A 23,615-nucleotide genomic window follows, 5' to 3' on the forward strand; every position below is an offset into this window, starting at 1 on the left:
ATGCATGTGTTACTCACTGTGTGTAAAATTTGAAATGAACTTGATTCATTTTGCATGATTTATGAATTTTTAGTGTAAAAATGACATAAATAGTGACTATTTTAGCATAAATAGCTAAAACGAATTACATGGCATAAGAAAATTATTTTAGGTTGCATTTATATCCCACTTATCAGATATAAAGTGGTAAAATTGATTAGATTAAGTTTTGAATATGCATGTGAGTCGGTCCTTGTACTGATTAAACACTCCTTTATTACTATCAAATATCAATAAAGGATTGTCTCACATGTAAGACGATTTTACGCGATAATTATTAACAAAGCGTCAAAGCACAACTGAATACAGTTCCAAACATCACTTCGATTAAACTCAAACATTAAGTACACCAAAACAATTAATAATGAGCAAAATAACAAATTGAAAAAATGATACTTATACCTGCATGTTTGCGGTCCTTAGGAGTACCAGATTTAGCAAGAACTTCAAGATCAACAAGACATAAAGACATAAGACCTAAAGTTAATCCAGACATTAATCCTGCAAATATCACCAGAAATACAAATATTCCTATGTTTAGGAAAAACTTAGTATCGCAACACGTGTACTCTACCGCCGTTACTACTATTATGATACTACTGTATTATGGTTGTTGTTTATTGAATGGTCGTCGCCATTTTTGTCGGAAACCCTAGCTTTGAAATTGGTAATTCGAGCTGTGTGACTGTGTGAGTGTGGAAGAGAAGTTGGAAGCAAAGAGAGAATGAAAGGTGCGTGTCTTTAACAGAAGAATAAAGAAAGGGAGAGGACAAGATACACTTCTTTTTCGGGAAATAGCGTGTCTTTAACAAATTGAATGAAAGGTGCGTGTCTTTAACAAAATGAAAAAATGATAATTACACATAAATTGGATAGACTATATGTCAGTATTTCATTTAGTGCATATGAGTGGAATCGAACATACCTGCTGCATTTGCATAAATATGCAGCACTGAGAAGCCGAAACTCGCTTAATTTTTTACACAGCGCAAACTATCATATAATTAAACCGTTCATAGAAGCAAGTCCAAAAGAAACGTCTTAGGTTAATCACTAATTCACTCTTAGTACAGAAATCAATAAACCAGTGACTATATTTCAGTCAAAACACAATACCCTTTGTATCCCGATGATAACAAATTCAACATGAGTTCCAAGTCGAGAACTTCATCTTAACCAATGATTATTGTTCAGTCACTACTCCATATTTGCTATCCGTAGATGACAAAGTTAAGTCACAGTTTCATGGATTAATTGAAAAGGAAAAAAAGGACACATGGGTGAGAAATTGAGAATGACTGACAGCTTACTTGTATAGGAGACGCAACCCAATATCCCCTTTACTACCATGTTGCTTCTTGGGCAAAAGAGACTGGTGAATGTTTGGCAATACACCCCCGTTTGCAATGGTCACCTATCCCAAAAATTTGCTCAGCTCCTCATCATTTCGTACAGCCATTTGTATATGTCGTGGCACTATCTTGTTATTCTTGTTGTCCCTCACTGCGTTACCAGCCAACTCTAACACCTACCAACACCAACACATACCTTTGGTGATTCAATTCCATTTATGATTAACTTGAATCATTCAATATAAACTTGACTTAAGCACCGTGCCACGGGTATAGCCTTTGGTGATTCAATGATTAAAGTTTTAACCATTGGAGATTCAATTACATGTATTAACAGGTTATTGATAATGAACTTCTAAGAAGCAATTACTATAGTAAAGATTGAAGAATTTAAAGAAAAAGAAAAAACCTCAGCAGCGAGATACTCGAGAAAGGCGGAGAGATAAACAGGAGCACCAAAGCCTCTTCCGCCCTTTGAGATTGCGTCGATGTCTTTGCCACGATGTTTGATTTTGAGAAGAAAGAGTACATATAATCAAGTTATAGATACGGAATCAATACAATAATGAACAAAATCACAAAGACACAAGATCTAGGGTTATAATTAGAAAACAAAGAAATCTAGGATAGTAATAAATCAATTAAAAAATAAAAACAACAAATAATATTAAAAACAAACCTTGATCTTAATTTGTAAATTGGTGATTGAATAAATCCAAATTGAATCGATTGTTGCTAGTAATTGAATAATTAACGCAACAGATATTATAAAGGGTTTTGGTTTAATCGATTATCGCTAGTAATCGAGTATTGTTGAAGATTTTTTATTATTGTTGAAGATTTCTGCAGTCATTGGTAGGTGTTTTGTTTAATGGAAAATTGAAAATTGGAAAAGAAGGTGAATGGCGCACGGGTTTAGGCGGAATTGCTGATTGAATCGTCTTTGCTGAAGATTGAACGAAAAGCTGTTGATGATTGGCAGGAAAATCGCTGATGATGAAAGGAAAATAGCTGATGATTGAACGGGATTTTGAAGGTTAGGGTTTTGTAATCGAAAAAATATGAGTAAAGTGATGATAGTGGATGGGGGTTAGCGGGGGATTTTAGTGACAATTTAGAAAACTGCGCTTTTCCGCTTTCCTATTAGTATATGGGGGCGGTTTCCCAAAAAAATTAAAATTGGAGGGTTATTTACGGTCGACGCTTTATAAAAGCATCAATACAAAAGCGTCATCAATGTAAGGGATTTGTAGTAGTGATACTTTAGATGTTTTATTTGATAAAACCGACAAATTGCAACTATATTTTCTCGAAATAAAATTCGAAAATTTTAACCATGATTTTTGACATTATGAGTATCATGGAAATATTCCAGAATGTTCAAAAATTTAAAATTCAATTTTTGAAATTAGTGTAATTTAATTTGGATTTATTTCATAATAGTTATGATTTTAAGGTCAAAATGAGCATAAAATTATATCAAGTTGAATTATTGTCAAAAATTGAGTGATGACTAATTTTTGAGACCTAAGTATGTTAGGATTGTTGGAGCTTGTGTCCTCCACAATTAGTGTGATAACATTTATAAATCTCTTATAGGTTCACAAGGGTATACTTAGTATTTTATCAGTTGATTAACGTTTACTTAATAACGGTTGGCTTGCTAGAAGTTTGACGTTATTATCATACTAATGGCGGTGATCAATGGTTCCCTAAAAGTCACACCTAAAGGATGTGTATGAGAGATGTGATTGTATGAAGATATAATCACATTGATGCCTTATATGACTAAAAGGTTAGTCCATGTATTAGACTAACCAGTTAGTCAATGTGATGATGAGACGATTATTTAATACAATTAAATAATACCAGTTGAGACGAATTAATTGTTAAATTCGTAAATTGAATATAAACTGTTATATTTAATTAATGTATATAATGTTAGCTTAAACGAATTAAGATGTTAATTCGTAATTAAACGTAACCAGTTATATTTAATTAGCAAATTATAAATATGTTATATTTATAGTTAATGTATATATTATGCGAAATTGTCATAATAAAATGTTGACAGACCGGTATTAATAAATCGACTGCAAACTGTTGTGTATAGACTTATTAATACATGTCGACATAAATTGACAATCAAGATAATTAATACACATTTATACATTTAGAAAACCAACCTAAAATAAGAAGATATTTTTCTCCTTATTTTTGGTGGTTGGTGAAAAAACCGAAATAAGAGAAAAAAAGGGAAGAATAATATCTTCCCCTAATCCCTCATTTACACGGTTTGAAGGAGGCATATGGGAGATAATTTTCTCTAATGTTTTTGACCTAATTCTCTCATCAAAAAAAACACAAAACCCTAAAAATAATTATCAATTTTGGGGATCTCATTCTAGCAAATTGAGGGGCATTTCTCATAGCATCTTGGGTGCAACGATTAGAAGAATATCGATTTCGATATTGTTCTTAGGCCAAATTGCTAGGATTAAAGGTTGATTCTTAATCTCTTCTCTTTTGTTTATGTAAATTCGTTTATGACTAGTTTTTCATAATTATAATTTCGTTATAATCCGAATATTTATAGAGGAAGTATACCGATATTTCCCACAAGGATAATTAACTTGAGCTTAAATTTGATTTAAGTATTGATTTGTGATTTTAATAAGGTATTATCACGCATTTCCATAAAACCGGGTTATATAAATGATGTAAGTTAAATAGGGCGATTTGGGACATAATTTGGCATGATAGACACATATTATAATGTTGCATATTTCAATTGTTGAATGTCTTTTTATTTATATAATTTTGAATTATGTAATTTTATCTTAGTATGGCCTTAGTTTTAATCGATATTACCCGTAATGAAAGGGAATATTGATTCGGTTGTAATTTAATGTGATCTCGTATCACTTTTATTTTTACTAGTTTATCATTTTACAAATGTATAATAGGAATAGCTATGTATTTTTATTATTATTTGTAATTCCGGAGTTCCTTCAAGACGGTGCCATTCGGAAAGGTGTTCCGACAAAGACGGTGTTCTTGGGAGGCGTGCCACTTGAAGATTCAAGGGACCAAAGGAGTTGGTTTCCGAATATGTAATAGATTATTTTATTTTCTATTTTTAGGAAGGCCATGCTAGGAATTTATTATTATTGCTTTGCATTTATTTTAATATGTTGCATGCATTGCCAAATCGCCATAACAATACATGCATTTCATATCGAGTCATCGACCGTGTCAATTATAATTATCGTAGTTCACCGCTTTAGTTCACTTAAAACATGTTAGATAATAAATTGACAAGACCTCTCACTAAATAATAATTGAGAATTAGCCTTACCAAATAGTAGAACCATGAATCCCAATTTCATAAGGAAGTAGGCTCGGCTCACCGGGGTGCTAAACTTGTTACGTTGGGTAAGTGGGTATTAAATTGTTATTATATCGAAATTTGGATTGAGCTCAACGGAAGTATTCGTGACTGTAATCGAATGTGTTCCGGGCTAAAGATAAATATTAAAGTAATTTTATCGACCGAGAATTCTAGAAGTAAAATCGATTAAAGAGTTAATCCACCGAGTTATATTGATAAGGGGTGAATTGGCTCACCGTGCCCGAATTGATATGAATTTGGATCTCGGGATCATTTATATAGTTGGGTAGAGGTCACTATATAAATGCTTAAAACTTATATAAAACATTTACAAGTATTATTAAAACGATAGATGTTAATTATTTCCTTCATTTCCGTTTTTGTAGTTATTTATATGCAATGGATTCATCTAATACTCTTACACCAATCACCATTAATTCATGGCTCCAATCATTCGATGAAAAGTGATCCGAGTATGACAATGATACGATTATGGAACTACGCTTCGGCATTGGTCAGGATGGAAATCTTTGCTTCTTTACCACTTCCACACCTCCCACTCCAATATTAATGCCCGCCTCTTTGGTAAGAAAGTCTTGTGAAGAAAATCTCACTAATCTCAAGGCATCCTTGTTTGTAAAAACAAGGACAAATATTAAATTCAGTGGGAGTTCTAGCAAGAATGTTCTTGCAACTGAAAGGAGTAATGGTATTATTAAAGGAAAGGCAAAGATGGGTAAGAAACCCAAACCTGATAATGAATTGGAAATGGATAGTGAGACTACCACAACCAAAACCAAAAAGGGTGCCAAATCTTACGAAGAATGTCATTATTGTAATGTCATGGGCCATTGGAAGCGAAATTGTCCCAAGTATTTGGGAGATATCAAAGCTAGACTTGTCACTCCAGTTAGAGTTAAGGAGTCTGGAAGCACTTAGCAAGGGTAATATGGATCTCCAATTCGCAAATGGAACTAGAGTAGCCACCATTTCAAAGGGAACCCTTGTGATTGCCTTAGCTAAGTGACTTTAAGTTGCATCTGCATAATTGTGATTATGTACCCACTTTGTCTAAAATCATTATTTTCATTTCTATGTTAGACATGGAAAGATTTTTCTTTCGCCATCAAAAATAATTGTTGTATTTTGTTGAAAATAGACATGGCTGTGAGCCAAGTCACTTCTCTTAATGATATTCATGTTTTAGACACTTCCAACTCAAGCAAAGATATCTACATAATACGATCCAAAAGACTCAAACAAAGTAATTCAAATGATTTGTACATTTAGCATTGTCGATTAGGTCTCATAAATAAGAAACGCATTAAAAGCTAGTGTCGACTAGAATTATTGAGCCATTTGATTTTCAATCATATGGAATGTGCGAATCTTGTCTCCTTCGCAAAATGATTCGTACTCCCTTTAGTGGTAAGGGGACACAAGCAAGTGATTTATTGGGACTAATACATGCCGATGTATGTGGTCTAATGAGCATCACCGCAAAGGAGAAATTATGACTACTTAGTCACTTTTACCGATGATTTAAGTAGATATGGGTATATTTACTTAATCAAATTTAAAAGTGAAACATTTGAGGAATTTAAAGAATTTCTAAATGAAGAAGAGAACCAATTGATCAAAAGGATTAAAGTATTACGATCCGAACGTAGTGGCGAATATCTAAGTAATGAATTTGATTCTCGCTTATGGATTATGACCTTGTGTCACTACCCATAAGATCAAACTAATATGAGTCGGTTTGAGTTATCAAACTCAATTATGGGATTTTGCGATCCAAAACGGACACGTTATTAAAAACGAAGGGTCAACCTGGAAACACCTAAAATAGAGAGTCTATTTAACAAATTACATGGATCAGACTCGCATATGACATGAATCAAGCTGCCATGATAGAGCTAGTCTTTTATGTGCTAAATGTTAGATTTAATCCGAATAGAGGCCATAAACTTCATACTAAATTATTCGGTAAATACTAGATGCGGAAGCGTACCTGATTACATGACGAAAGGTTGGGATGAACCGCCTGAAGGGACGGTCTTCGGGATTAGGTCTTATAGTAGACACATATACCAGATGAATCTCTCTACTGATGGGATGCGGGGAGATTAGGTTATAGTGTGCTACCAGGGACCATAACCCAGGTGACTTATATATAGTCTCCTTTGTCTAATGCGCCCATCATGCATTAGAAACCTAATGGGTATCTACAATTAGATAATAGTCTGACCCATACTTTTTAAGACGTAAATAAGCCCATATTTAATACACCGTAGTGGATCACTTTATATTTGGGCTAAACTTAACTGATAGCGCATAAATACAATTAGTACCGAATTAATTATATAGTCCACATATACTGTATACAGGCCCATAATTCTTACAATCTCCCACTTGGGCCAAATGCATTCATATATGTGTGACAACTGATAATTGTATTTACAATAACCTTATGAGCTCAAAAAACTATTAAACATCCAACCGTCTTAAGTAATTCGGTCCATCAATCATACCAACATGGGATCAAAGCGGCCTTTGCTCCAGTTTGTCGTAGCAGGACCCTCAATGGTCACATATGTCAATATAACCAACGACATGAATCGAGCATGGGAGTGCAGCATGAAAATAGCATCCGATTGTGATCCCTATATGCATATTTTCAACTGGTCCACCTTAGTAAGATCAACCAAAATAACACGGAGTGAAACCGTAAACCTAAAACCTTATTTCTGCAGAACTTAATAACCGTAAACTTTAATGTGTCTAACATGACAAACTCCCACTTAAACTGAATTTCCTTAAAACCGAAACACCCATTTGAGCAATTAGCTCAAGAAAGACCGTGGGTGGTAATTCCTTAGTAAGCGGATCCGCAAAATGGAGTTTGTATCAACATGTATAATTGACACCTTTTCACTCTGAATTGTTTCTTAAACAATAAATCACTTATATTGTTATTAGAAACTTTACAATTGTACATTTGTCGCAAAATAACTTAAATGGTCTTTCAATACCGTACTGAATTTGCAGCCTCATGACAAATGTTCATAACCAACTAGGAGTCAAAATACCAAATGATCTCAACCTGAATCGATCTCCTATAAATAATGTTTTGATCCAAATATAAATGACCAACAATATATTTGGCTGCCCTTAGTGGATCCAAGATCCTAATCTGTATTGCCTTAATATTTGTCCAACAAACTTTAGAATGTACGCAATATCCGAACGCATACAAGCTAAATATATACCATAATACTTAAACACATTAAATATTTCCTGAGACACATGAATTTAAGCATTAATGAATTTTTCTGAATATTTTCCTTAGGGCATTTGAGACTAATTTGTCTCCTTTACTGAAAGTGTATAAAACTAGAACAACTTTCATACTCCCACTGAATCCTTAGTATCTAAAATCATCAACCACGTTCACCTAACACAAATAAGATGATAACATGATAGATTAAAGATTGCTTAGACGGAAAACCTAACTTTTAGCTTTACTGGATGAATTACCGTAATTTGCAGAAGACCTACTTTGAATCCATTGAATCAAAGTTCTAATTTCTGCACTGAATATTTTCATCTATAACATTCATCCACTGTAACTGAGAAACTGAATATGCCAAATGTCCTTCTAGTCAATACCGACAAGATGATCCAGACTGTCACATTACCTTCTTAATCCTTCTTGGTAACAAACAAATATTTGAAACCAATATATTTCACAACTTTCGGTAATGGAACAATGTCTAAATATCATCGTCTATCAAAAGACTTATTTTCTTTATGGCATCAATCCACTTATATGAGTTAATTAGGACCTTCAATGGTTTGGAAAAACGCGATTAAATCATCTTTACCATTCCATTATCTAACTCTTATTACAACTAGTTAGTTCGTCACTACATTATTGTCCATTTTTATCCATATAGGAAAACAATGTAATTAATGTAGTTGTATTTACCTTATTATGTGGATCTTCTAATGAATTGGTTATTGAGATATTTGAGTTTGTTCAACCAAATTGATCTTATCATCCTGTATAAGGAGACTTAAAACAATTTCAATTACCTTTTCTCCCACTCAAACTCAATATCCTCAACGAACCCCATAATTTTTGTCTTAAATAACTTGATTGTGGGATCATTACCTTATTACCCTTAAACCTTAAGTACTATCCAACAAAATAGTCATTGACATTCCTTATGTCCAACTTTTAACCTTATGGCTTTTAAACCTCAATCTTAATTAGTTAGACATACTAGATATGTAAATAACTTACACTATGATTAAATAGTCAATGGTATTGTTAGAAATTTATCCAGAGATAGCTGCAATCTTAAGAACTTATAACTAGAGTAATATGGAAAAGAGTGTGAATAATCACACTCCTTACAAGGCCTTAGGATCTTGTTTGCATACACACTACACCATCCATATTAGGAATCCTCATATGGTGTAATATCAAATACAAGATCGAACACCTCTAGAAATTCTTAAAAATAACCTTGTTGTTGTTATCCTTAATAGTCATCTGCCAAAGTATTAATACTTATGATCAAAGATGACAAAACTATTCTTTTACTGAGTAAAATAACTCAGTCAAATATCACTGAAACGTCAAGAACTTTTAACTTCTCACAAATGAGATTTAGATATCCATGCCTAAATTCCGTCTACAAATTAACATGATAATTTAAACCATTAATACTTAAGTATAAAATGGTTCACCTTTCCGTATATGTTAATAATAAGACATCGAAAAATGATTTTGATATCTAATCTCTCTTTACTTCGTCTTTATCCCCTTTAATATGAAAAACTGAAGTAAAGGGTCCAACAATTTCATTTTGACACAAAAACCGTAATATTCCTTATAATGTGGCACACCGAAAGAAATTGTCACTTTTGACTTATTCTTTATATCCACTGAACTTTAATGCAAGCTTACTTGAAAGAGACTAAAGTCTACTATATAAAGCTATCAACAATGATAGATTCATCATTATTTGAATTTGAAAAACACAAAATTAATTATTTCTCAATGGACAAAGAACCAAATTTGCCCATACGAAAAATATTTGAATTCCACCTAAGGTGGTACCAAAAAAAAAAATTCCAAATTCAAATAAAGAAACAAGTCATTAATGATAACTAAATTAGTTGACTGTCTCAAATAGCATAGATGATGACATGCCCCAAATAGATGAATCTTTCATCATCAATTGGCTTGTAACATCTCAGCTATACTTGCATCAATATACTTATGTGGTTGGAAAAACCAAATTCACCCACTAAACATGATTGGATATAAAAATTAACATTAGACAAACTGAATTAGAAGCTTAACTTTACTGACACGCAAGGCTTTAAAACTGATACAAGATTTTCCTTCTATGTCAAAACTCTTAACAAACTAACGACTAAAAAAGTCTAACCTTATGTTTGTTATTATTTCTTTGAGTTTGACTTTAGCAGCTTCTTAGTTAACTGAATTAGCTTAACTGAAATAATTGAATCAATGCCCTTAAATATTTCCTTAATGTCACCTTAGATAATCATTAAACATGCTTTTGAATGTTCTACTCCCAAAATCACGTGAGTCCACACGATACATTAATCCTTATGAGTAGCAATTATACATTCTCAAGCCAACGTTAAGATTATCGCAACTCAGAATAAGTATTCTACATTCCCTTACCATTCATTTGATAAATGGTTTCATCCGAATTGAGAATGTAACCGAATATGACAGATATAATAACCATAAATGTTAAACTGAATGAACAAAACAACATCCTTATATTTTGAATAAATTCAAATGATTAAAATGTCTGCGAAATTGATATTTAGTTATTAAACTTAAATATTAACTGGTTAAAGACACTACTCTTAAATAATTGTAATCAAATATTGACGATAAACTCACATCGAATACTAAGCCTTCCTTTGGGCCGACTTAGTATACACATGAAAATACCGAATAATCGTCACATATTTATTACCCAACGTGTATATGTAATTCGGCCAAATAATGGCCTTCCTTTGGGCCGACCATTATTCGCATGAATTACACACACAAGTCCAAAGAATTGAATTTATTCAATTTAAAAACTTTATGGGCATAATCCTTATGAATGTCATAAACATAACGACACTCCCTTAACTTGATTTTCATATTCAAATATTGGCATCCCCATCAACACAAGACACCTAACACAACATTAAGTTTAGTCTTTGGACATAAAATTAACTTGTAAGTGGTCATCTTGGTGTAGTGATCAAGTATTAACAATAAATTCTTGTCAAACATTAAGCCTTCCTTTGGGCCGACTTAATATTCACATGGAAACCTTACAATTGTTACATACTTACCACCACAAGCATGATTGAATTTCGGCCAAGTAAAAGCCTTCCTTTGGGCTGACCATTACCCGCATGAAATTCAATCACACACAATTGTCTTAATATTTTAAAATATTTAATCTACACAACAGAGGTCACTTTGGCAACTTATTGTTTCAATTAAACAACTCAAAATATTAGACACCTTATATAAAATCCAAATAGCCAAATATTGTCTGAATCTGACCAATAAGCTTTTGATATTCAAATAACTTTACAGGGATCAAATACTTATCCAAATCTAATGCCTAACCGTTACTAATCGGGCCAAAACTTTCACCATTACATTATATGGCTATAATAACAAACTTAATACCCAAATAGTAAAATCAGCATATTGATAATCCCAGAACCGTATGTATTATCCCACGATAATGCTAGATAATCACCGAAGAAAAGATAAACTTAATCCAAATTTGTGCCAAAAAAATTGACCACCCAACTCATATTAGTGTCAATCATATCACATGAATCTAAAATTTACCAAAAGTAGCCAGCAAACTATAAGGCACCCAACAGGTCAACACCCATGATTAACGATTCATATCACACGATTTTAGCCTGATTAAATGTCTAACCTGACATGACTGAATTCATAAAGTGATAGCATGGTAATCAATACAAGATTATATTCTGAAACCTTAAACCCAGTACTTAATATCAATTATAACAATAGCACCAAATCACCAGCTCAAAGCCGTATAATCATTAGATACCAGATCAACAATTATCAGGAATCAACCAAAGCAGCCGTCATGAATACACCCACGGCGTGCAAAATCCATTGTCATAGTCGCTTAATATAAACATGTGTCGTCATTCCATACTGAATTACTGAATAACCCAATTTTCAATAACATGGTAAAACCATTATGATACGTCAAAGCATATAATTTTCCATTATATAACTAATTAATTAATCACCATGTGACGGCCACACCATATTATTAAATTAACACATGAGATGCATTCATGGACACCAAACTGTGCACTTCAACAAATTCAAAATGACAGCACAAAGGATTCATACGAGAACATATTGCTGCTTATTACGTGCGGCTTACTCTGATGCCCTTAAGACTCAAAGAGGGTTCAATTAATTCCGAAAGTAATGAACTTTGGAAAACAAACAACTTAAACGCAAAATTCACATCCGCATACAAAATCACGTATGCACAGGAATCAGAAATATTGTATAACCTAAACAGAACCCAAATAATTTAATATGAAGGTGGCTCTGATACCACTTGTTAGATTTAATCCAAATAGAGGTCATAAACTTCATACTAAATTATTCGGTAAATACTAGATGCGGAAGCGTTCCTGATTACATGACGAAAGGTTGGGATGAACCGCCTGAAGGGACGGTCTTCGGGATTAGGTCTTTTAGTAGACACACATACCAGATGAATCTCTCTACTGATGGGATGCGGGGAGATTATGTTATAGTGTGCTACCAGGGACCATAACCCAGGTGACTTATATATAGTCTTCTTTGTCTAATGTGCCCATCATGCATTAGAAACCTAATGGGTATCTACGCTTAGATAATAGTCTGGCCCATACTTTTTAAGACGTAAATAAGCCCGTATTTAATACACCGTAGTGGATCACTTTATATTTGGGCTAAACTTAACTGATAGCGCATAAATACAATTAGTACCGAATTAATTATATAGTCCACGTATATTGTATACAGGTCCATAATTCTTACACTAAATACGTCAGTCTAGACAAACTTCAAATACTCCACCATATATGTTTGTAACTCACAAAGCTATCTCTTAAGAAGATAGGTGTATTTCTAAGAGATAGAGTGGGAGTAGATCTGTAGATCATCACAAACATGACTTATAGTTAATGTATTACTTTTTGAAAGTAATGGAACTATAATCTATTGAGATGGAGTGGGAGTGAAGCACACATGTCTTATTTTTTTTTTTTTGCTAAAATGTAAGATATATTATAAAGAATAATAATTACAAAATAGGATACTTAAATCATGCTCATGGAAAGCACAATTTAGTTCCTCCCATCAAGTATCAAAAAACTCTAATAAAAACAAGAGCTAGATAACAAGATATAGTACACTACAAAGCAGCTCTCATCTTAAGAATAAGATATCAATTGACTGTACTGATTCTCCTTAGCCAATTAGCATCAGGTTCGTGGACTGGGTTCCTAGTCAAATGCAGGCACCTATCACTCATCGTCCTCCTGATATCAGTAACAATGTATTCTGGTCTATGGATTTTGTATTCCAATCTACACGCATTTCTTTGTTTCCAGATACCATAAACACAAGCACTCACCACAGCTTTCAGCAATCTCTTCCTCAATCTGGAATGTCTGCATTTAAGGACCCATTGCAGGGTGTCTGTTCTAACCATGTTCAAGCCAAGCCACTCACTTATCCCTCCCATCACCTTCCTGCTATAAGCACAATCAAAAAACAAATGATGCACGGTTTCTTCCTCTTGTTCACAGATGCAACACAGAGATGAGTCACTCACCCCAATTCTCTTCAGCTTATATCTAGTATTTAGAGCATTCATATACACTAACCAGGCAATAACCCTATGCTTAGGTACTGCACAATGATTCCAGACCAAGTGGGACCACTCCACCTTAGGTCTAACAGTCCTTATCATGTTATATCCATCTCTAATCTTATATTCACTAGGATTCACAGTCTAGTTTCCCTGATGAAAGCCATGTTTCAGTTCCTCCTTTGCTTGACAAATTTTCCTCCAGCTCCAGCTCGAGTCTGCAGTGGGTCTGTATGTTACTTTTCGAAAGTAAAGGTATAATGACCTTGTCTTAAATCGAATTTGTTGTATACAAGCCATAGCATTACAATCCAAAAATTGTCACTCAAGAGTAAATTTACCTTAAGGTGATGGTCTCCTTAAAGTGAATAGAGCTTTAGAGTACCTAAGTGCATAGATTGACATGAAGATGTTTAATCAAGATAAATCATGTTAGGAATTGCCACATTTCATTTTGATGAAGGATGGCAAATGATATTAAAAATTCGCTTTTCTAAAATGAGAATTTAGAGAAGGATGTGTACGGAACACAAAACCTTAGATAAAGATCTAAGAATCCTAACATATTATGCAAAGCTTACTTAAGCAAGCATCAAAGGATTATACTTTTCGTTCATGTGATAATTGAGAATGGTTTCATTCACATGATTGAAGAATCATGTTTATACATGAAGTTAAGTGGGAGCCAGAATTATTTTTCCCATGTCTTATATGTTGATGACATATTACCTATTGAGAATAATGTACCAATACTCTCTTCCGTGAAAGAGTGATTGGGAGACTAGGAAAGGGTGCGATGTATTTTAGATTTCCGAGTCTATGTGAGAGAATATTGGCATAGAGTAGGTTATTCATGTTGATGAAAGTGGAATTACTATGAGAGAATCATAGTTATTCACTGAACCTAAATAAGTTGTTGATTACATGAAATCGATTTCTTATGTTTCCGCCATTAGAACGATCATGTATGCCATTAAATGGACACGCCGTGATGAAGCATATACTTAGAGCATAATAAATCAATAACAAGTTAATTCATAAGATGGTCTTGTGAAAGCCTTAAAGAACATCCTTAAGATTTTTGAGAAGAATTGGGGATTTGTTCTTATGTTTGGAAGATATACTAATTTGTGTGTTGAAGGGTTACACAAACTCTAGTTTCCAAACCTATAACGATTTGTCGAAATCTTAGGCTGATTTTATTGACTAAGGAGTAAGAGACTAGAGAAGTGTTTTAGTTTCGACCATTGCAAATTCTACAAACAGAATCTAAGTAAATTGTGATAAAATGGTCAACATAGAGAATTAGAGTGAATCCCTCTACTAATGACTTTATCACAAGTTATGAGATAACAGTGGGAGCACCTTTCAAGCTAAAGAGCCCAAGTCTAGTAAGAAGACTAGAGATATACTTAGATAAATTCATGTTATTAGAAACAACATTGAATAAAAGGAAATAGCAATTAATAAAGTTGGAATATATGGATATATGGTATATCCACTTACCAAGCTTTTATTGCATTTCAACTAGTGTAAAAGGTATACTGTAGATTATAAGATATGAAATAGTAATAGTGCATTGACTATTCATATGTGATAATCGCATTTATCGTTAGAGTTTCTTTAAACTCATCCATCACTTTGTTAAATCCAAATGGGTTGTTGAGACAAATTGAACCTCATTGAAGTGAACTGGATTGACATAGTATTCGCCCCTAGTTACTTAAAAGAGGTGACGTCTCAAAGTGACTAGAGTGTGATGCGATTGATGGCAAGTTCAAGTGTCATAGAGTCATATGGGATGACTAGTCGATCACATAAACGGACTGTATGGGACACTCTGTCGGACAGTGACCGCTTATAGAGTTATGGTAATTCATAAAGTCTGGTCGTGGCAAGAGCTACTATAGTATTCTTATGAGTCAATTCTTTTGACTAGAGACTATTCGCCCAAGTTGGCACAAATTTCTGAATGGCTTTAATTTATGCTCTACGACTGTCGTAACTGATGTCAAATGAGTATATTCTGGGTTATGATGAACTGTGGCTAAGCAAAGGGAATAGTGCGATAGGAATTGTCCACCCCCTTGTCAGGGTTATTTGAAATCTCAAGGCCACTCGAGGAGTAGTGAACTGAAAATGCGTGGCCACGCTCGGAAGGTATCTACGGTAGATAATTCCGGTCAGACAGTTACTCTCCAGATCGAGGAAACCACTCAAGATATGATCAAATGCAAGTACGACCTGCGAGACACCTTGCATTGAGTAGGAGATTGTAATAGGACAAGAGAATTGGTGACGCACACTTGTCTCGGACAAGTGGGAGATTGTTGGAGTATATGTCATCAACAATAGTGCGATGGAGCTGATTGGGGATTATAACATGGATATTATATACCATGAAGGGAAGGCTAATGTGGTTGCAAATGCCTTGAGCAAGAAGAGTGTGCATTCTCTATGCACAGCTATGTCTTTGATGAGGTTGAGAGATGAGGTGGGGAAGTTGGGGATACATATGATACAGAAAAGGGATGCTATAGGGGATTTGACAGTGGAGCCAGATCTTTATGATGATATTCGTAGGAAACAGGCTTTGGATCCTAAGATTTAAGAGTGGAGAGCTGGAGTAGAGAAAAGGACGGTGTCTAGATTCTCTATTCGTACAGATGGTAGTGTGAGATTTGATGGGAGGTGGTGTGTTCATAGTGATGAGGAGTTGAAAAAGATAATCATGACAGAGGCTCATTGCACACCATATTCGGTACATCCAGGCGGTGACAAGCTATATAAAGATTTGAAGAAGACTTTCTGGTGGCCTGGGATGAAGAAGGAAACAGCTGAGTTCGTGGCTCATTGTTTGACATGTCAAAGAGTGAAAGGGGAGAAGCAACGACCACAAGGTAAGATTCAGTCTCTTGAGGTACCTGAGTGAAAGTGGGAGTCCATTTCTATGGATTTCATCATGGGTTTACCAAGGAGTCAACAGGTTAATAACATGATATGGGTTATAGTGGATCGTCTGACCAAGTCAGCTCACTTTGTGCCAATGAAAGATAATTGGACCAAGGCACAGTTAGCTTTGGCTTATAGGAAGCATGTGGTTCGTTTGCATGGGGTGCCTAAGGATATAGTGTCTGATACAGATGCGAGGTTCATATCACGGTTTTGGAAAGAGTTGCAGGAGATGATGGGGACTACCTTAAAGATGAGTATTGCATTTCATCCTGCGTCAGATAGCCAGACAGAGAGGACCATCAAGACTTTAGAGGATATGCTACGAGCTTGTGTTATGGATTTTGGTGGTAGCTGGGAACAGAGGTTGAACCTAATTGAGTTTTCTTATAACAACAGCTATCACACCAGTATAGACATGGCACCGTTTAAGGCTTTGTATGGGAGGAGATGTAGGAGTCCGATTTGTTGGGATGATAGAGCTGAGGCAGCGGTTTTAGGGCCAGACAGGTTAAGCTGATCAGACAAAAGATGAAAGTACCTCAGGATCGACAGAAGAGTTATACAGATTTACATCGTCGTGACATAGAGTTTCAGGTTGGGGACAAGGTTCTTTTGAAAGTGTCTCCTATGCGTGGGGTCATGAGATTTGGGAAGAAAGGGAAGCTGAGCCAGAAGTTTATAGGACCATATGAGATTTTGGATCGTGTGGGTGAGGTTGTTTACCGGTTAGCTCTGCCAGCTGCTTTGGATAGACTGCATAATGTGTTTCATGTGTCATAGCTGAGGAAGTATGTGAGTGATCCTTCACATGTGTTAAATGTATAGAACATCGAGTTGGATGAGTCCTTCTCTTATCTTGAGCTGCCGAAACATATTCTTGATTGCAAGGTTAGGAAAACTAGACATGGGGAAACGGTCTTGCTTAAGGTTCTTTGGTCTAACCATGAGGTTGAGGAGGCTACTTGGGAGGCGGAAGACGCTATGAGGGAACGGTATCCGTCTCTGTTTGATCAGGTATGTGTGGTTACGGGCATGTAACCATGTTTCTTTTAGGGGGTAGGAGATGGTCGCATAGAGTTTTTGCATGTTTTATGTTGGTTTAGTTCAGCTAGTAGTTGTCTTGAGTCGGGTTGAGTGTTGTTTTGGGAGGTGTGTTTTGAGTTTTGTGTTGAGTTTTGGTTATGTTGTTGTGTCGGAGTGATGTTAGTGTGTTTCGTTTTTTTTTTGTGGGTTGAACTTCGGGGACAAAGTTCTTTTTAAGGAGGGAAGACTGTAATACTGCGGTTTTATGTGTCTTTGGGTACTCTATCGAGTGGGGCTTACTCTGTCGAGTAAGTAGCTTTTTACACAAAACAGTAGTCTGCCTGTAGGGTACTCGGTCGAGTAAGTTGGGGACTCGATCGAGTAAGGGTCACTCGATCAAGTAAGTCACTTACTCGATCGAGTAAGTGTGTTTTACGGGTGATGTTGACGGATTTTGTTAATAATGCGGGATTAGTATATAAAGCTTTCGTCACTTTTCCTTAAACACTTTTTACACTCTAAAACCTTTCTAAGAGAAGATTAAAAGTTACGTTGTTTGCTCTCGCCGCATTATTAGAAAATCCCAAAGCTAGGAGTGTCGGATCATCTCGTTCTTTACGCCGTTGTGATCGTTGTGTCGAGGGTAAGCTTTTTATATAATTTTTATAATGTTTCGTTAAGATTGGTTAAACCCTAATTGGGTAATGTTGGGGGCTTTTGGGTGATTTGTATGATTGTAGTAGTAATGGTATGTATACGTGTTATAGGAGGAGGTTTCGTTGAGGAAAGATTCTGATTAGCTGCTTGACCATCTGTGGTGTTTGCATTCCAGGTAGGGTTTTCATACTCAGTATTGGTTACATAAGTGTTGTTGGTAATTGTTGTTGTATATCGTATTGGCATTGGATTCTGATTTGCTGTTTGTTGGTAGTGTAATGTGATTATCGTTGTATAACCGTCTGTGATCTTCGAGGTGCGTCCCTGGCTGAGTGGAGTCACTTGCGGTAGTGGCTTCACGCCCTTGATTCGCCTTCTGTGGAAGCGGCCACAGAAGGGATGTGCACATTAATGAACATGAGTTTATCGCTCGATGGAGATGAGTGGGGCTTAGGTGGGAACGGCTGCGGTCCCCCACTAGCGGCGAGGAGTACTTGTTGCGATGGGTACTCTGGCAGGGCTACGCACTTCAGTGTGTAGTCAGATATGTGGAGATAGGGTGGAGTTGTGGTGATTGAGATGTGTTGTTTGAGTTGTTTATAATTTGGCTTCATTGCAGCTGTTGTTTTTGTGTAATTAGTACTGACCCCGTTTAAATGTTTTAAAAATTGTGGTGATCCATTCGAGGATGGTGAGCAGTTATTGAGCAGGTATGGGGCGATGCTGTTGGAGTATGTGTCCTCAACAATAGTGCGATCACATGATTTAAATATCATTTGTAAATCTCAAATTAAGAATACGAAAGGGATGATAAATTAAATAGTCAACTGATTAACATTAATCGTAACGATTGGCTTGCTAGAGTTTGACATTACTGTCGTTGGACGGTGGTGGTCAGTTGATCCCTTAAGGTCACACCTAAAGGATGATGCCTTTATCAGTAAAGTTAATTAGTTGTATTTTGATAGATGCTAATTAATTCCTTAAAATTGAACAATTCATTTGTTAGGGAGAATGTTTATATCTTATTGTAATTTGATTAAATAAGATTTATTTTATTAATTAAAATATTTTATTGCTAAAATTGATTATTGTTTGTGAAACAATAGAGATAAGAATGAATGGTTAATTATAATTACAATATGTTGTGAATTATAATTATATGACCCATTTTATTTATCTGATCAAGTATCACTAGTCAATTTATTGTATGTAATTTAATTAATTTATAAAATGATATTTATTTAATAAATATGCATTAAATTAATTAATAACGTGTGACATACTACATGTAACATATTGTGTGACAAATGACAAATTGACAAAATAAAATGGAAGTCCATTTTATTCAAATGGACCGAAATATTAGAGGAAGTGTGGGTGAGTGGGTGTTTTGTTTAATGGTTAAATAAAACACTATGATTACCTATTATGTAGGTAGTCTTACACCTATTTTACTTGTAAAGAACAAGAGTAAAATAAGAGACCATGCATTGGCTTGGAATATACCCCCCCCCCCCCCGATTTTCCATATACAAACGAGTAGAATTTGTTCTGTCATTGTATTATTCATTTTTAATTCTATTCACATGAAAACTTTCCTCTCACATTCATAGTTTATCTTTCTCTAAAACTTGAGAAATCTTAATCTAGATTGTTCAAAGATACTACTAATATTATTAATGTAATATATGAGTATTAGTAGTAATTTTTAAGGTAGACTACTAAATAAATATCTAGCAAATATTATTTAGTAGTGATAAGGGCTAATCTTGGGTGCAATCAAGAGGAGGATCTCTACATTGGGATTTTGTAGGATCATCCATTACATTTAAGCTCAAGAACAAATAAGGAAGCTGACCTTATCTGTGCCCATTATTTCGAGTCACTTAACAATGTAAGGGACATTATTTTTCTTATTAATCTCTTATTTAGTTATGCATGCACTAGACCTAAAGAACACATATTAAAAAGTTAATTAGTTCACTATTAGAAGAGTCTAATAATAGATATATGAACCTAACAGATGCGCATGGGTTAGCTGGGATGAGTCACCACGTTGCTGTTTTAGAAGTCTTCCGCTGTGTCGAACACTTTTTAGTTGTTTAGTAGTTGACAGTTTTGAGGACCTTTGTATTTCTTTTAACAATTTTGGAGTTTGGTTGTATCACTTAAACTTTATTACTATTTAAGTACGTTTCATTATTGTCTATTTGATTATCATTGCCTCGGCCAACCGAGATGGTAGCATTCTCATACCTTAAGTGGTCCTGGTAAGGCACTTGGAGTATGAGGGTGTTACAAAGACCATGTGAGAAGTATTGGGTGAGATGAGAGAGAGAGAGAGAGAGAGAGAGAGAGAGAGAGAGAGAGAGATTAGATTTAGAAAGAGAAAGGAATCGTCGAAAATGAATTAGGTTTATGATTCCACGTTTTATAATAACACGCGGACTGACGAAATACCCGGTCGAGTATGGACTTACTCGGCCGAGTAGCCCGAGCTAGGTCAAGTAACAAGTTACGTTAGCTAACTAATCTCTCCCATCTCCCTTGCTAAAGCCCTCCCTTGGTCAATAGGTCGGTCAACGGGTCCCTAATCAGGGCGGGTATTACAAAACCTCCCTTCTTCGTAATTCTGATTTTAATATGGTAAAAGGGAAGCAATTGACATCATAATCAAGGAGGAAAAGCGCATTGAACAATATTTTGGTGAACGACAAGCAATTTACATCATCGTCAAGAAGAAAAAATGGATCTAACAATACTTTGAGGTAAATTTTTACACCAATCATACGAACTATTATTAGAAGAATACAAGAAGAGCACATAAAAATACGAGTTATTAAGATAAGAATACAAGTTAATGTAAAAAGAATACGAGTTTAAAAGAATCACGAACTTAAAAATACCAGCACATAAGAATACAGGCTATTAAGATAAGAATACGAGTTAATGTAAAAAAATACGAATTTAAAAGGATCACGAGCTTAAAAATACGAACACATAAGAATACGAGCTATTAAGATAAGAATGTGAGCTAATGTAAAAAGAATACGAGGTTAAAAGGATCAAGAGCTTTAAAATACGAGCACGTAAGAATGCGAGCTTTAAAGATAAGAATACGAGGTAATGTAAAAAGAATATGAGCTTCAACTATTTTCATGCATTAGAAATTTTGGATAAAAAAAATAATTAATTATAATAATTAAGGGAGAATATGATTCATTAACTGGATAATGAGAAAGATGGAGAGGAGTTAGAAAAATATGTAAAGCAGTTAGAGAGAGAAAGGAGATTGGATAGAAAATTAGATTATGTTATATTAGCAATTAGGCATTGTAACACAAGGTACATATATACTCCAAAATCACGAGGAACAGAATAAATAAGTAATTGGTTTAAAATAAATGTTAGCTTTCTACATAAGAGTAAAAATTATTGTTAACTCTACAATAAGAAAAAAAAACAAATTAATTTGATAAAAAAAGGAAAATCTATCACAAGTGCCCAACTATATCGCATTTGTCTTGGATGTAGCGAATATAAATAAAGTTTTAGACTCAAACTGAATTTTAAATCGTGTCAACCATGGGTGTTATATATGGGGAAAATAATATCAAAATTATTTGAGAAAGTTATAGAATAGACGAGTATATGACATTTAAATGGAATGAAACTATTTTAAGATCTCCCAAAGTTGAAGCGATTATGGTTTTGAAATTTTTTTTTTGCGACAAGTAGGGGCATGTAATTTTTCTATTAAATACGGGTATGAGAAGGCCTACATTCGTCATGTCTTATCCCCCATTTGGCATCCTTACTTTTAGGCGTCGCTTTTGTTTTCATTATGCGAGATTTGGTCGGGTATTTTAGTTGGTGTAGGCTTTGGGAGTAATATTCATTATCTTTTAGGAATTTCACACTAAATGTAATTCATCCTCTTCGCAATGATCTTCCGTATTGCTTCTACACAACTGTTAATGCGGAAGTTTGATCATAATTTTCGACATATTAATGGTCAAAGTTATAAAAGTTTGACCTCTAAGAAGCCAGGCGGAAGAGTTTAAGAAGGGGAGAGAATATACATGATGAATTTTTTTAATATAACTCATAATAGTATGCTCTACCAAGTGTGGTATGCATGTTACGTTGTAGAGGAACATTAACTCCGTAAGAGAATTATCTAACGGGACCTGTCTTATTATCAATCGCCCTGGAAAATTCATAGTAGAAGGGAAGATACTTACGGGTTCCAAAGTCGGCAAAAGTTACTGAACCCGAGGATAGTAATGACTTCCTCAGATAAAAAGATTCTTTTCGTTTTTAAGCAGAGATAATATATGTTGAAGCCATGGTACGTAGACGTGACAAATAGATCAGGTCGTGCCGGGTTGAGGTGTCACATTTAAACGAATCACGAACTCTTTAACCCAAACCCAACCCAATTAAATCTCGTGTCGTGTTCGTGTCGATCCAGTTACATTAATAGGTCATCAAAACTCAACCCTAACCCGTTAATTTCGTGTCGTGTTTTTGTGTCATGTCATATTTGGAAAGTGTAAGTATATTTATGTGAGGATCAAGAAAATTTGGGATTAATTTAGTAAATAGGTTATTTGTGTCGGGTTCGTGTGTAGAGTGCTCAACCCAAACTTAGCCAAATTAAATCTCGTGTCGTGTCCTTGTCGACAAACTTACATAAATGGGTCATTAAATGTCAACCCAAACCCGTTAATTTCGTGTCGAATTATTGTCGTGTTTTCGTGTCGTGTCATTGTTTGTCGGCTCTAATACTGCGCTATAACAATAAACAAGAGTTAGGGACAGTCACTAAATCATGTTGAAATTTACCTGCCGAAACCAATTTTTATTAATGGCCAGCTTTATGTAGTTTTAAGAACAACGTTATCCGAGAGATAAGGTTCTACATCGATGATAGAGACCAAATGTATCAAGGCCACAAGAAGGACATTGTTTACAAAGAAATTTTCATAATTTACCAAATTAAGATGTCGTATTATATATTTTGCATGGAGTTTTTAAGGATAAGTTGTCAAAGACTATTTCGGTAAAAAATAGATAGTGCTAAGACAATAAGAACGGTAACTCTATAATTCAACTATATCTCTGAATGTTAGTATAAAACTGATATAGTTAAATACCAAATGCCACAACGCTTTCGTTGCTTTTTTGTTATAGGAACTGATGATTAATCTGTCC

General features: G+C 34.7%; 1 protein-coding gene across 1 annotated transcript; it reads right to left on the bottom strand.

Annotated features, from left to right (window-relative positions):
- Window positions 1-327: 327 nt before the first annotated feature.
- On the bottom strand, window positions 328-13,862 carry LOC141588381 (uncharacterized). Its single transcript, XM_074409827.1, has 3 exons — window positions 13,349-13,862; window positions 442-540; window positions 328-338 (listed from the first exon to the last, which is right to left on the bottom strand). Exons 1-3 carry the CDS (start codon window positions 13,860-13,862, stop codon window positions 328-330), a joined length of 624 nt encoding a protein of 207 aa, XP_074265928.1.
- Window positions 13,863-23,615: the final 9,753 nt, after the last annotated feature.

This window comes from Silene latifolia, chromosome 6 (assembly GCF_048544455.1).
Source record: "Silene latifolia isolate original U9 population chromosome 6, ASM4854445v1, whole genome shotgun sequence".
Lineage (NCBI taxonomy): Eukaryota > Viridiplantae > Streptophyta > Magnoliopsida > Caryophyllales > Caryophyllaceae > Silene > Silene latifolia.